The following is a 15,472-nucleotide window of genomic DNA, read 5'->3' on the forward strand; positions in this document are numbered from 1 at the left end:
CCAGTGCTCAGTCTACTGATCCACATCAGCTAGGGCTCATGTGAAGTTTTTTATATCTCTACAGGTTTTTTTTTGGGGGGGGGATTGGAAATGAGTTTGCAGGTTTGATCCCTGGTCAAGACACATGCAAGACTCGAGCAATGGCTTTGACTGGTGTGGCTCAGTGGGCTGGGTGTCTGCCTGCCAAGCAAAAGATCTCCAATTCCATTCCCAGTCACAGCACATGCCTGGATTTGAGGCAGGAGACAGTCAGGAGAAAACTCCAGAGGTGCTCCAGAGCTGAGATAAAGGACATTGATATAGGACAGAGACCCTGTCCTAAGACAGGTTGTTCCCGCTTTCAGGAAAAGTGCTGAATCATGGTGAATCTTGAATGCAACTGTGCAGATGTTACATGACCCCTGCTTCATTATAATAGCATTACAATAAATCAGCATTCTGGGATCCTCTTCCCTGGTGGTCAATCAAAGAAGATCATAGGAGACCACATACATAGTAGCTTTAAAGTAATGTAAGTAAACACCCAGCTCCCTGCACAAGGTGGTCTGAGACGGTGTGAACTATGTGAGCAAGGCTGAAACAAAAGGGCTTGTTTATGACTTAGCTCTGAGAGCCGCACACCATTTTCACAACACAGATCAGCTCGGTTGTGTGAAGGAGGGAGTGTACAAGGGCATGTGCATTTGGGGGACACCTTGGAGGCTGGCAGCTACACTAGGAATGTGGTTTGCTGCTGAAGGGGAGGGAGAGAGAACAGACCTCTCTACTCATCTTGAATCACTAAGCCTTCTGGGAGAACTCCAGGGTCTGTCCTGGTGTTGGGGGTGGTGAGCATCACATGGCAGTCTGTGGGTTCCCCTTACCACTATATTCAATGCCAGCCCCTCTGCTGCCATTACACCAGGACTCTGTCCCTCTCCCATGGCCCATGCTGAAAGCCACAGAATATTGAGTTTATGGTGTTCTTTCTGGGCTGTGGTGGTGGGGGAGAAACAGGGAAGGGAAACAAAACCCAAGAAATACACCTTCCTTTAAAAAAGCATAAAAGAACATCACAGTGGGTATTTATTATTGAAATCCACATAGTTTATGTAGACACTCTTCTTCACAAGCCTGGCACTGGGAGGACAGAAAGGTCATTGTTCCTGGTCATGGGGGTGGGTGTCCCCCTTTGGTGAACCCACTCCATCAGTAATAGGGTGGGTCATGCTTAGGTCGTGTCCCTCATGCAGGAGAGGGTATGATGGGGTCCTCACTAACTGCCATCTCTGTGTATTGAATTCAGCTGTGGTTCGAAGAAAAGTGTGATCTCTGGTAGCTGCTAGCACCCTTCCTTATGCTTATGCAGATGTAATGTTTACCTGGTTCTCACCCTGAGTCTTGCTGGACTCCCACCATTGGGATCATGGGAATTTTGTGCTCCTGGGCCGTTGTGGACAATATCTGGGAATGGGTGGCCAGGAATGACCAACATTGTGCATCTCCATTATCCCATTAGACTTCACAAACGAAAGTTTAAAGATACAGCCCTGGCTGGTGTAGCTCAGTGGATTGAGTGCAGGCTGCGAACCAGTGTCGCAGGTTTGATTCCCAGTCAGGGTACATGCCTGGGTTGCAGGCCATGACCCCCAGCAGCCACACATTGATGTTTCTCTCTCTCTCTCTCTCCCTTCCCTCTCTAAAAATAAATAAAATATTTTTTAAAAAGATACAGAAAGTAATAATTTGGAGATGGTGTCAGTGGTGTATGAAGCCCTGTGGGGCCCAGGTACAAGGAGAGTGCATTACAGAAGCTCCTGTGTTGTGGGCTTCATGAATGCCATTTGCAGACTGGGTGCACCTGTCACAGGAGAAACTCGGTTCTTCTTGCCAATGCACTAAAGGATTACAGATCAGCAAGTGTATTAGCGTGCAAGCAGGGTTTATTAGTGATACGTTCTCATGGAAGAGGACAGGTCTTGCTGAGGTGGGGGTGAAAGGCAAGAACACCAGGTCCTTTGCCCTGAGGACTTATATACCGGTAGTTGCTGGGATGGGGGAGAAGTTACATATCGATTGGTGGGTAAAAGTGGTGTCAGCTTCCACGGGGACTGTGACTACCCAAATGTAGGTATGTGTGGGGGTCGTTAGCCCAAATCCTTATCTCACTTCAGACCCCATTTGGTCATCTTGTAAAACAGATCTGTGACAGGAGAGCTAAAGTTGAGGCAGTTACCCAGTTACCAGTGGGCTCTTTATATAAGCATTAGGGACCCTCTCATAAAACAGTGACCAGAGGAAAGCTATTAGCCAAATTTGTTTTATGGGTCCTTTCCTTGAGTGCCATGGACCCCCTCCCATCTTCTAGGCCTTGGGACAAATACAGTTTGAAAGCCTCTCTCTGCCAGATACTGGAAATGATACCTAGAATTTCAATGTGTTAGCATGGTGTTTCTTCAGAAACACCCTCTTCAGATGTTGGAACATCTGGCAATGGGATTGAACCAGCTTCAGGACTGCTGAGTTAGTGGGTGAGACCTGTCTTCCTTGTCCTCCCTGCCTTGGCTTACCATCTATCCTCACACACCAGTGCAGGCAGGTGCTGTTCCTACTGTCAGTTCTCAGCAAGGGGTGGGCTAGGGTCTTGTTTCACAGGTCACTCTCAGAAGCACCTGCCTGTGTTGAGGAGGCTCTGAGGGTGTGCAGATCAGTGGGAGGGTGGTGACCTGGAGGGAAGTGAATCCTCGACCTCAGGCTCCTTCTCAGGGCACCTGAGTCTATGTGGGGAAAACAGTGGTATCTGCTCAAATTCTGAATTTGGTTACAGACCCCTACCCTGTCCTTATCTTTCTTTGTCTAGCACTAAAGACCTGGAAGACATGGGCACTGAAGGCTGTTCAGCAGGACTTGTGATCTCAGCGATCCTCTTGCCAGATTCTGTCTGTGCTGATTCAACTTTAAATGTCAGATGGAGTTCCCATTTCCACTGTACAGACTAGGAAGCAGGCAGAGAGTTGAGAATCTTGCCTTAGGTCACACAGCTGGAGGAGACAGAGCTGAGACTCACACCCACTATGGACTGATGTGGAATCTGTGTGCTGTGCACCAGGAAATGCTGACCCTGAAGGGGCAGCAAGGAGAGTGAGCAAGGCTCACGTACCTGCAGAAGCATACATCCCTCCCTGCCATTCACCTCTGAGGCTTCAGAGGTTGTAGGAAAGTAGAAGAGCCAAGAGAAGCCAAGGGAGGAGGGTAGGGAGCCTATTAGGAGAAAAAGGCCCCTTTCCCAGGTGTCTGGGGAATTCCCTACCGTGGTGAGTCTGTCTCAAATCCTTCTCTGGGCAGTAACCAAAGTAGAGTGACCCCAGACTTACACATTTGCAGGAGTTGAATTTCTGTGGCTGAGAGTATGGGGTTTTTGTGGCTCTTCAGGAACCTTCTGCTTTTAGTGATGGGTAGAATGAGGTATTGGGTTTCATATGCATATGGAGATAAAACATTTTAGAATAGGAGCTCAAAAATCCAGGAACAACATTGATGCTGACACCCCGTATTAGTATGGAACTGTTTCATCTCTTGTCATAAAACTGGAGGGTTTAACCAGTTACTTCTGTACTAATTACAATCTTGGGGAGAGTAAGGGACTGTAGACTACCTATGGCTATTGATATTTGACTTAATGCTAATAACTCACTCATTCTACCTGCAAACATAGGGCTTCTCCCCAGAGTGTGTCCTCTGGTGTCTGATGAGATATGACTTCTGTGTAAAACCTCGCCCACACTCCCTGCAAACATAGGGCTTCTCCCCAGAGTGTGTCCTCTGGTGTGTGATGAGATATGATTTCTGTGTAAAACCTCGCCCACACTCCCTGCAAACATAGGGCTTCTCCCCAGAGTGTGTCCTCTGGTGTATGATGAGATGTGACTTCCGTGTAAAACCTCGCCCACACTCCCTGCAAACATAGGGCTTCTCTCCTGAGTGTGTCCTCTGGTGTGTGATGAGATATGACTTCCGTGTAAAGCCTCGCCCACACTCCCTACAAACATAGGGCTTCTCCCCAGAGTGTGTCCTCTGGTGTGTGATGAGACCTGACTTCCAGGAAAAGCCTCGCCCACACTCCCTGCAAACATAGGGCTTCTCCCCTGAGTGTGTCCTCTGGTGTGTAATGAGATGTGACCGGTGTGTAAAGCCTCGCCCACACTCCCTGCAAACATAGGGCTTCTCCCCAGAGTGTGTCCTCTGGTGTGTGATAAGATGCGACTTCCGTGTAAAGCCTCGCCCACACTCCCTGCAAACATAGGGCTTCTCCCCAGAGTGTGTCCTCTGGTGTGTGATGAGATATGACTTCTGTGTAAAGCCTCGCCCACACTCCCTGCAAACATAGGGCTTCTCCCCAGAGTGTGTCCTCTGGTGTGTGATGAGAACTGACTTCCAGGTAAAGCCTCGACCACACTCCCTGCAAACATAGGGCTTCTCCCCAGAGTGTGTCCCCTGGTGTGTGATGAGACCTGACTTGCCTGTAAAGCCTCGCCCACACTCCGTGCAAATATAGGGCTTCTCCCCAGAATGTGTCCTCTGGTGTGTGATGAGACCTGACTTGCCTGTAAAGCCTCGCCCACACTCCGTGCAAATATAGGGCTTCTCCCCAGAGTGTGTCCTCTGGTGTGTGATGAGATGTGACTTCCGTGTAAAGCCTCGACCACACTCCCTGCAAACATAGGGCTTCTCTCCTGAGTGTGTCCTCTGGTGTGTGATGAGATGTGACCGCTGTGTAAAGCCTCGCCCACATTCCCTGCAAATATAGGGCTTCTCCCCAGAGTGTGTCCTCTGGTGTGTGATTAGAACTGACTTGCATGTAAAGCCTCGCCCACACTCCCTGCAAACATAGGGCTTCTCCCCAGAGTGTGTCCTCTGGTGTGTGATGAGAACTGACTTCCAGGTAAAGCCTCGCCCACACTCCCTGCAAACATAGGGCTTCTCCCCAGAGTATGTCCCCTGGTGTGTGATGAGATGTGACCCATCATTGAAGTCTTGCCAACACCCTCCATGCTGGATTGTTATAATTTTTGACATTCCTACTTTCACAAATAACTTGCCTGTGTCCTCTGGACTCTCTTTCTGGACTCTGAGGGGCTCTTCCTCCATCATTCTCTCATGCTGACTAGAGCTCATTTGTTCTTTGGAAGGTTGGAAAAAGGGTCTCGAGATTCTCCTCCGACTGATCCTTTTAAGCAAAGGTTTGGAACTTTCTTTGACATCTTGACCTTCAATTTTATCATTCCAGCTGTGTGTACCATGTTGTTGCTGCTGATTCTGATCCTCTGGACAGGGGTCCTCTGCTTGGAGGTGTTTTCTTGCAGATGTTCCAGGGAGAATCTGAGAGGGATGATTGAGTTTCACATGCTGGCTGAGGAATTTCTGAGTGGAGAAGGCCAGAGAGCAGGAGGGACATGGGTGCACCTCTGGCTTTGGTTCTGCTGAAAGAGAAAGGTTTGGTAAGGGCAGATGTTGATGAGAATGCCTGGGCTGTACTTGTCTCCTGGGAAGATCTGCCCCGTGAATCCTTCTTATTGTGGTGACAACACAAGCTCTGTCTCCCACAAAGTGTCCACTCACAATCTATCTTTCTTTTTATTTTTATGCAGTGCATTTTCTTCAGAAATCCAGGAAGCCCACTTCAAGGGTCTTTGCTAACATTGCTCAGACTAGGGACTTTCGAGTAGCAGGAGAGGCAATTTCACTCCCTGAACTGCAGTGACCTTTCCCCTCTACAGGTGTCCTCTAAGTCATGTTAAAGAGGAAAACTAGGAATTGCTTCTCTTTCAGTTTTTCACAACTATAAAATAATCTTTCCTGCTCTTGCTTGTGTGGCTCAGTGGACTGAGTGCCTGCTGTGGAGGAAGGACTCACAGGCTAGATTCCCAGTCAGGGCATGTGCCTGGGTTGTGGGTCAGGTCCCCAGTAGGGGGCGTGTGAGAGGCAACTATGCATTGATGTTTCTGTCTGTCTTCCTCTTCTTCTCTAAAAGTAAATAAAATCTTAGAGTCATTCCTCAAGCCTCACATCAAATATTTATGCTTCATTTCATTCAGTGTTAGTCAATTTCAAAAACACTGAGAAGTCCTGTTTCAAAATAGTTTTCCAACCACACGTCTTACACGCCTGACTCCTGTTCCTCTCTGGCCAATGCACATGCTCTCGCTTGGAGATGAGGTAATCTCTGAGGGGATTCCCCACTGGAGTTTATTTTCTAAAAATTAACAAAGCATAATCAGATCAGAGAACACACCACTCTACAGCTCAAGACTGTACACTTGCACTCAGAAAAGTCCCCAAGTGCCTCAACTCTGGTCATCGGCACTGCATTCTCGGGCTCTTAAACATCTGTCTGATCTCTGTTCTTACCCTCTAGGCCGAGATGAGACCTGAATGACCCTCAGCCAATTCAACGCCTCACTTCTTTTCTTCCCTGCAGTAGCTGCTCCCTCTGCCCACAGGTATTTTTGTAAATGTTCTCTCCTGAGGAGCCCTTCCTGGACCACGTGCCACACCGCACCTCCCCTCACACTGATCCCTTGGCACTTGTCTTGGATTAGTTTTCTCCAAAGCACTAACCACTGTGTAGTGTTATGCACATGCAAGCACGTGTGCCTGGGTTTCCCTCCTTTATTGGTCAGCTCAAGAGCAGTGATTCTCATCCTCATGATAATCTGTATTTCCAGGTCCCAGGATTCTATGCACCACAGGGTAGGATCTCACATGATAATTCACTAAAAAGATGAACAAATGTGTCCTACCTCAATGGTGTGGCTCAGTGGTTTGGGTGTTGTCCCAAAACTGAAAGGTTACAAGTTTATTCCCAGTCAGGGCACATGCTGGGAGTGTGGGCCAGTTGGGGGCATGCTAGAGACAACCGATTAATGTTTCCCTTGCACATTGGTTTTTCTTTCTACATCCTTTCCACTCTCTGAAAAAATAAATCAAATCTTGGTTAAAAAGATTTTATTTATATATTTATTTATTTTCAGAAAAGGGGGAAGGGAGGGCAGCAGAGGGAAACATCAATGTGTGGTTGCCTCTCACATGCCCCCTACTGGGGACCTGGCCTGAAACCCAGGCATGTGTCCTGACCAGGAATCAAACTGGCAACCCTTTGGTTCACAGTATGGCGCTCAATCCTCTGAGTCACAGCAGCCAGGGCAAAATCTTTAAAAAATAATGAATGCCTATAAACAAAAATGTTTTATTTAGAAGTATGGAGGAAAATTAAGAAGAAACAGCTGTAAAAGTGTCAGGAATACTGCCTTGGTGAGAGAATTGGTTAGTGCTTGAAAACTTTTTTTTTTGCCTCTCAGTCTTTCAGTATTATATGCAGTTGTGTATTTTGTTCATGAAATATTTTAAAAATAAAAAATATAAAAATTTTACCTAAGAGTCAAAGGCATATGAATGAATTGTGAATTTCTGAAGCATCTGAGTTGAAACTTTACTGACTTTAGAGTGGATTTTACTCTACTTGGGAGTTGAATCATGAATATTTCTAAGGAGAATTCTCTGTTTTCTTTCTGTTTTGAAGAACAGTGGTGCCCACCTCTCTTGGCCGCAAGCTCTCTTTTCCACTTGCTGCCCCACTTGCTGCCCAGCTCCTGGCCATACTCATCCCCGAACCAGACCAGCAGCTCACAGCCTGGCCTGACAACCCGGCAGGTTCGGTAGAAAATCTGCCTGTGGTATTGAAAGGCCACCAGGTTCTGCTCTTCATCATCCCGGGCACAGTTCACATACCTGGGATTGAGGTAGATGAAGGGAAAGAAAACCACAGTGATGAATTCCCAGTACCTGTTACATCCACGTCCTTTTCCTCACTGACTCTTAAGGCCCTCAGGCTCTGATGTTGCCCACTGACCCTAATGGTCCCAGGGAACCTTCTGTTCAGTGTCTGAGCATCTGTCAGCATGTCATATGAATTCCTACCTCCAAGTCCTGCTTGCAGTGCGAATGCTGCCTAATACCATTTTCTAAAACCCAGTTCTAGAGGTAATCTCCACCCTGACTGGCCATAGTATCCAGTGATCTCTGGCTTCTCCAAGCTCTAAATCAAGTCTCACACCACAGAACCTGGTGCTTGATCTGGGGCTCTGCTTCTAAATTAGCTCAGTAATTACCCAGTACTCAGCCCACATGTGGGAGAGGCCTTTCTCCAACTCCCTTACACTTTATTTATAGAGTACCATTCACTTCCCTGACCAAGGTTACCATAGAAAATTGGAGGTCTTTTTGTCTTAGTAAAATAAAACAGAACAACAGTAGTTGATTCATATTCTGTTATCCCTGATAAAAGAGAGCCCTTCTCAGGAAAGGGGCCCATGACCGTTCCTCTGCAGGCCCCAGAGCCCAGCTCTAGTTAGAAGTGAGGCTGGGATGGTTTGCTGCCCTCACAGGTCTAGGCCACCCTTGGTTTGTGGTATCTTGACACTGTGCACTTCTTGGAAATTATAGTTAAATGCTTCTAAAAGCAATTGTTTTATGTCTGCCCGTGAGAACTCCTCCATAAGGACATGGGTTGTGTGATCTATTTAAGTAATATATTCCTTCACCTAAACTGCAATATAGGAAGTGCTTAATTAATGTTGATTTGACAAATTAAAGTATAATCCAGTGTCCCTGGTAAATCTAGGCTCTTCAAGGTCCTTTCCAGTGTCCACATTGTGTCTAGCGGAGAGCTTTACATTTTGAGGACATTTGCTATACCTTTTTCCTCAATGTCCCCTGAAATGAAAGAACAGTGTATGGAGAAAAAGAGGAAAAAAGGATTAAGGGAGAGCACTGAGGGAGGCAGGATGAGAGGGAAATTTATATATGGGCTGTTGGGGATGAGAGTCCCCTCTGGCCCCAGAGACCTGCTGACCTCACCTCATCCAGTTGGCCCAGGATCTGTCCTTTCCATCCACATACTCATAGCAGTTTCTCCCTTTGGCGATCTGTGTTTCAGAAAAGAAGTTAAAGACCTTTTATTTTTTTGTTGGGGAGGTAAGAGTCAGAAGAATTATTTTACTCTACTGTCATCAAAGCTCTTTCAGCCTGCATGAGGATTCAACTGCCAACTGTGACCATATGATATTTGTCTTACTCATCATCTACACATCTGAGTCTACCTGTCCAATCAGAGCAGGAGCCCCACAAGGGAGGAGCCACTCCTTTGTGTCTGCACCACTTTGCTCCCACTTACCTTCTGATCCTTAAACAGGAGCTCTGTGTTCATGTAAAGTCCAGTCAGTACACAGAGCTAACTATATTGTCCCCTCCATGTCTAGCATGTAGGTGAGGTTTCTCCAAGCCTCAGAAGGAATGTGGGAAGCCAGAGGGCAGTGGAGGAGGTAGATAGTTCTCACCAGCCAGGAGTATCTGCTCTTGGCTGCCTCTTCATCTTCTGTGATGTGTCCTTCATAAGGGCCAAAGTGCAGACCCACTGGCAAGTCTGCTGCCTCATTCCACACTCCAAGGCCAGCCTCAGGGATGCCGGATGGCCCAATTCTCAACCCAGGGGGCAGGGTGAGGGCTGAGCAGTGGGGATGCCCCTTGTCCACTGCAGTGTCCTTTACAAATGTAGGGGGCCCATGCACAGCACAGCTGTCGATGAAGAAGTTCTGACACTTCTCACAATCTGGAGGCAAGAGCAACAGGGGTTAGGGAAGGTATAGCACATGTTCCTGGACACAAAGAGCTTCAGAGGGAGTCCAGCACTGACATCATTGAGACTCAATCTTATACTCCAGGTCACTAGAGGAAAGGAATGATTTGGGGACCAAAGGACCACATGAAACTATTGTAGCATAACATGCTTCTTAGTGAGGGTCACTTACAAAGGTAGTCATCATCCTGGGGCATGCTGACCTCTTGGTACACACAGTCCTTTCTTTCTTGTGGGCTGTACATCTTCACGTCCATCTCCTTTCTTTTGAGTTCTAAATTGGAGAAGGGCAGGTAAGTGAGGATGGTGGAGTCTAGAGTGTTAGTTCCCATTTTGTCAGATAACACAATCTCCTCCCATCAGATGATTACCCATCCTTTCGCATACTCTGGTATTTTACTCCATTAACTATTGCTTCAGAAGACTAAGACTCTAACTACAGATGACTGATTCAATTTTAGTTTCTAGATTTTACCATTACCAGCCAATCTATCCCATTTAACTTGCCAATCTTAATCATTCATAAATATTTATGGAGTGCACGTTACATTTTAGGCACTGAGTAAAGGCCTAGGCACACAACACCAATAAAGTGTGGCTGCTATTATCACAATGGATTTATTGGACAACTTGTATGTCACCTGTTTTAAATTCAACTTAATGTTTTCAAACAATATACGAATGATGTTTCCTTATCTTCACTTTACATATTAGCATTCAGGAGCTCAGAGAATTTATAGGATTTGCCCAAAGGTCCAGTGGTAACTTCAGTCTCAGCTTAGCCCAGCTTAAATCCAGGCCTACCCAAAGTCTACCCCACAGACCTAGGTCATACTTATCAGCCCTTCTATAGGACTTAGAGGAACTAAAGCTTCCAAATTATTTTCTCTTACCCAATTTTTGTCTAGTGTGCTTTCCAAAGGCACATGCTTCTCCAGGAGGGGACACTGGTTTCTGGGCATGCTCTGAGTCACTTGCAGTCATCAAATTTGCTGTTCCTGACAATTCCTTCAAACTATATTCATTGCTTAATGGCACCCTGGATGTTGCCTTCAGTGTAAGAGTCACATATTAAAAGATAACATGTATTTACTTTTTTAAGGCTTATTATATATTTTACATGCATGTCTTTAATACTTCAACCCTTGGAAATACCTAGGGAGTATGAATATTAGAGGGGATAGGGCCAATGTGGGTAATGAATCCAAGATTAGAACCCATGCCGATGGCTCTTTTCTTTCAACTGTCTCTATAATATTGAGAGTGAGGGATATTGGGAAGAGAATAAGGAAATAGTTGGCAGAAACATATCTAGACAATAAATACAATGGTGATCAAGTTTGCAATACCTTAGAAAGAATATTTGTACTTAGATTAGCTGGTTCCCACCAATTGTTTCAATAAGGCTGTACCAGTAGCTAGTTGTCTTCAGTGTCCTGATATATAACATACCAATTTTTAATGTTATAGTGAACGTGCAATGAAATAATGTTCAACAAAGTGGTCTGTGAATTGTGTAATACAGCATGAATGTGCTGCTGTCAATTTACCCCTCAGCTCTCTCCATATTCAAATCTCACAGAAATTACCTTCAGCATTCATTAATCATCTTCTAATTTAATGTGTAATTGTGAAATCGTTCATTCAGCAAACATTCGGGGGCCCTCAAGAGCCCTGATCTGGACCTGTGACCTCTAAGACGTCTCAGGTATGGACCAAGCTCTCAAAGAGCTCACAAAGCAGAGGTAGGCAGGCTGAACAAATGATTCTAAACAGGATGAGAGTGGTCTCATTAGAGCTCAGACAAAGAAGCTGTTACTTCACTCTATAAGAAAGGGCATTTGAAATCAGTTCCAGACTGATGAGTTTCTATTGAGGAGTGTGTAACCTATATGAAGTTTTTAAGTCATTTTATTATTTGTTGTTCCTCAGTCACGAAACCTGAACCTCTTCAGGGGTGGGAGATGCTCTTTGATTAGAGTGGGAGGCTGTGATCCTGGGCATTTTACATTCTTCTTCATCTGGGACCATCCACTGTACCAACTGCCTGCACATTGTACACTTTCCTCAGTCAGAGGGTCTTAGTGCATCTCTCACTTCAGCACAGCAGAGAAGAACTTTGGTTGAAATCATCAGTCAGATGAATGATCTAATGACATATGCATAACACAATGTAAACTTTAGAAAACTATGAAAGTTTATTTTCCTAGTTTTTAAAAAAGATTTTGTTTATTTTCTTGAGAGAGAGGAGGGGAGGAAGAGACGGAGAGAAACATCGATGTGAGAGAGAAACTTTGGTCACTTGCCTCTTGCAAATGCCCCAACCAGGAACCTAGTCTACAACCCAGGCATGCGCCCTGATCAGGAATCAAACGGGTGATCTTTCCCTTTGCAGGATGACACCCAACTGAGTCATGGTGGCCAGGGTAAAACTATGAACCTTTTAATGAGTTTGTAAGTGGTTTAGAAAAGCAACTATGGGTTGGATTGCACTACCACTGATACTGTGATCTTAGACATATAGTCAAACATTTCTGTATCTCTGAAAGTTCACTTTTGTCATTGTAAATGGCAACAGTTACAGTACCTTCCTCATCAGGTGGTTGTAATGTGTGAGTTGATTCACAAAGAACTCTTAAAGTCTGAAACATTGTGAGAATGAAACAAATGGTAGTTACTATTGTTGCTATAGTTGTTAACCATTAAAATGATGATGAGCCCTGGCTGGTGTGGCTCAGTGGACTGAGCCTGCAGGCTGAAAGGTCACCAGTTCCATTCCCCGTCAGGGCACATGCCTGGGCTGTGGACCAGGTCCCCCACTTGGGGACGTGTGAGAGGCAAGCTATTCATATTTCTCTCCCTTTCTTTCTCCCTCTATTCCCCTTTCTCTAAAAAGTTGATAAATAAAATCTTTAAGGAAGGATGATAATGTCAGACAGTGTGTTGGAGAGACCAGGAAAGGAAAGCATCAGTTCGTAGGATACTTTCCCTGCTCTTACCTGCGTTTCTATCCATCAGGAAAATTTTGTTGTCAACAGGATTTGGGAAATACTCACCTTCTGGTGTTTACTGTGTTTCCTTCTGCAGGCCACCCAGGAAGGTTTCACTGAAAAATGATGAGAAATCAGTGTTTTGGTTGGTAAATGTGTCCAAAATCTGGAGATTCTTATTAGGGACACAATTCTGAATGACAATAGTCCAAGAACAACCCCAGGATGATTGGAAAATGTTTTCTGAGGTATCATTAATGCCTAGGCTTCTATTTGGGCCATCCACTAATTTCATTAGAATGATAACAGAAAAATAGACAAAGTGTTATCTATGCTTCACCCTTTGTTCACAAAGCATCTATTACATTTATTAAAAAAAATAAATTGGCCTCTCCTGACAAAAATGTAGTAAAACTAACTGCACAGAAACTCCATGTCTTCCACATAACCCTTTCTCCGTCCTGTTGTCTTCACTCAAACTGGCCTTGTCCCGGCTGAGGGCACCTCGACCACCCGGCCTCCTTTCTCTGGTATCCTCCCCCCTGGGCACATACCGGCCACCCACGCCCTTCCTCAGTCATTAGACTCCGGTCAGCACCCACAGTGTGCGGACCCCAGAAACAGAATTCCAGTGAAGCTGAAGATCACATCTTGACCTCAGCTGTGTGTCAACCCCAGACCCATGAAAGTGGACCGACCCCACCCTCCGAACACTCACGATACTGGACAGAACATGGGGCCGACATCAGGAAACCACACGGAGGTCAACCCCTCCCGACCCCGGCCCCCCCACTCCCGTCATCACCAGGGTGAACACTGTTCCCGCCCGTCCGTCTCCATGCGGGCCACCGCGCAGCCAGGTGTGGGGCCCTCCTCACCGGCCAGACCCGCCCCCTCCCTTGCGATGACGACTCTTCTGAATTAGTTATTTCTCGCTCACTTTATGTTCTTACACATTCACTGCTTACTAATGCGTCTATAAATACATGTGATTACGTCGCCCACGTGAAAGTTGACGGGAACAGCCCCTCACTGTGCGACACACTGTTGTGCCTCTTGCTCGTTCGCTGCACCAGCAAACCTGTTCCCTGGTGACGTCCTGAGACGCCGCCCGACCCACACCAGGTCCGAGCCGGGAGGGCAGCGCTGGCTCCTCCCGCCGCTCACCGTGCTGCCTCGGAGTCCGTTCTTCATCGGAGTCCTCAGGGTCGTCCTCCTCCTGGAGCTCGGTGGGCCGCCTGCGGCGGTGACCCAGGAAAGCCGGTCGAGGGGCCCTGAGACCTGGAAAGAGACGAAACCTCTGTCCTGAGGCAGAGAGCGTGGGGGAGGGACAAGCCCAGGAAGCCCGTGGGGCTGGCCCCGAGGGGGTGGCAGAGTGAAGTGAGTTGCCGTGAGCCCCGCACCCTCGTCAGCGCCGCCCCGCTCTGACTGAAGGAGCAGACTCCCTGCGACCCCTGTCCGGGCGGGAGGGAGCTGCAGGCGGATGGAGCCGCCTGAGCCGGGGCCAGCCCGGCGCCTGCCGGGTCTCCAGGCCCCTGGGCCCAGCGCCTGGGCACGCGCTACCTGGGCTGGTGAGCGCGTCCGAGTTCCTCTTCAGGTTTCAGTACCGGCCTTTCTCCCCGAGGGCAGGGCGCCCGGAGAGGGGGACCGAGAGGTGGTGGGGCGGAGCTGCCAATGGGCGCGCCCTGGTTCCCGCCCCCCCCCCGGCGCGTGCTGCCTCAGGGCGGGCTCGGCAGGCCGCGACCTGGGCATCTGAGGGGTCCCGGGCGGCCGGGCGGGCCTGTGGCGGCGCAGGGAACGCGCTTCTCCCAGGGAAGGGCCCGGAGGAGCCCCCGGGGTCCGGAGAAGCCCGCGCGAGGCGCAGGCGCAGTGTCCGGCAGGCAGACCGCCGTCTCTCGGGCTGAGAGGCTCGGGGTCCCTCAGGACACGATCTGCGTCTTCAGGGCTGAGGACACTCAGCGTCCCGGGGGAGAGGGTCAGGCCGCCGCGGCTGAGGGGAGTTGGGGCGTCTCACGAGGGGCGTCCGGGTCCCCTCCACTGAGTCGGTTTCCAGGCCGACGGCATTCGGGGTCTCTGGGTTTGGGGAGATTTGGTCTTTCCGGGCGGGCGGGCTGCAGGAAGGGCGCCCCGAGCTGAGGGGAACTGGGGTTCCAGGCTGTTTGGGGGTCTGAGCGTTGGGGGTCAGGAGACGTGGGTTAGCGGACGCGCGCCCCCCCTGGATGAGGGCATCTGGGGTCTCTCGGGCTGGACTTGGAAGGTCTCTGGCTGAGGGTCCCCCAGGGCAGGGCTCCCCGCTTACCGGTCCGTCTCTCGGGGACCCTGCCGCGCTGCCCACCTCGGCCGAGTGTCCACTCAGGGCTCCTGGGCTTCCTGCCCTGGGAAGGAGGTTCCATCCAGGACAGCCGCGCGGGCACAACCCGCCAATCAGTGCTGGGGTCCCAGGGCCCTGCCCGCCAATGGGCGGTCAGAAGAAGCTGACAGGGCGGGGCAGAGGGGCGGAGCCCCCTGGGTACGGGACTGGCAAGCGTAAGACCCGCCCCGCCCCGCGGGGATTGGCTACCCTGGGTCTCCCGAGCGCCAGTCACGCAGCCTGCAGCTCAGTGGCTTGTTTTCCAGCAGCCGGTGAGGGGTCCGCCTCGCAGGAGGTGGAAGCCCGAGGTGGAGGCGGGACATTAGGGTGGACGTGGCCCTCCTGCCGCCTGACAAAGTGTCCACCAGACTGTGGTCAGGATCCCCAATTTATGTCTACGCCCGTCCGTGCCTTCCCCCACCCCCCGCTTTTCAAACCCACTTTCAGCTAGAGCTGCCT

The 15,472-nt window shown here is 48.8% G+C and overlaps 1 protein-coding gene across 1 annotated transcript in view; it reads right to left on the reverse strand.

Moving 5' to 3' along the window:
• The window catches only part of LOC123827957 (histone-lysine N-methyltransferase PRDM9-like), a 32,488-nt gene extending 17,417 nt beyond the window's left edge, over positions 1–15,071 (reverse strand). The window contains exons 1-9 of the mRNA XM_045852398.1: positions 14,963–15,071; positions 13,831–13,944; positions 12,730–12,779; positions 10,567–10,723; positions 9,846–9,947; positions 9,375–9,646; positions 8,896–8,963; positions 7,574–7,767; positions 4,877–5,459 (exon numbers count right to left, since the gene is read on the reverse strand). Of these exons, the coding sequence (XP_045708354.1) occupies positions 4,877–5,459; positions 7,574–7,767; positions 8,896–8,963; positions 9,375–9,646; positions 9,846–9,947; positions 10,567–10,723; positions 12,730–12,779; positions 13,831–13,944; positions 14,963–15,056 (1,634 nt within the window). The 5' untranslated portion in view covers positions 15,057–15,071. The remainder of the gene's footprint in view (positions 1–4,876; positions 5,460–7,573; positions 7,768–8,895; positions 8,964–9,374; positions 9,647–9,845; positions 9,948–10,566; positions 10,724–12,729; positions 12,780–13,830; positions 13,945–14,962) is intronic.
• Positions 15,072–15,472: the final 401 nt, after the last annotated feature.

Source organism: Phyllostomus hastatus, unplaced genomic scaffold (genome assembly GCF_019186645.2).
Source record: "Phyllostomus hastatus isolate PE091 unplaced genomic scaffold, TTU_PhHast_1.1 phas_contig_948, whole genome shotgun sequence".
Lineage (NCBI taxonomy): Eukaryota > Metazoa > Chordata > Mammalia > Chiroptera > Phyllostomidae > Phyllostomus > Phyllostomus hastatus.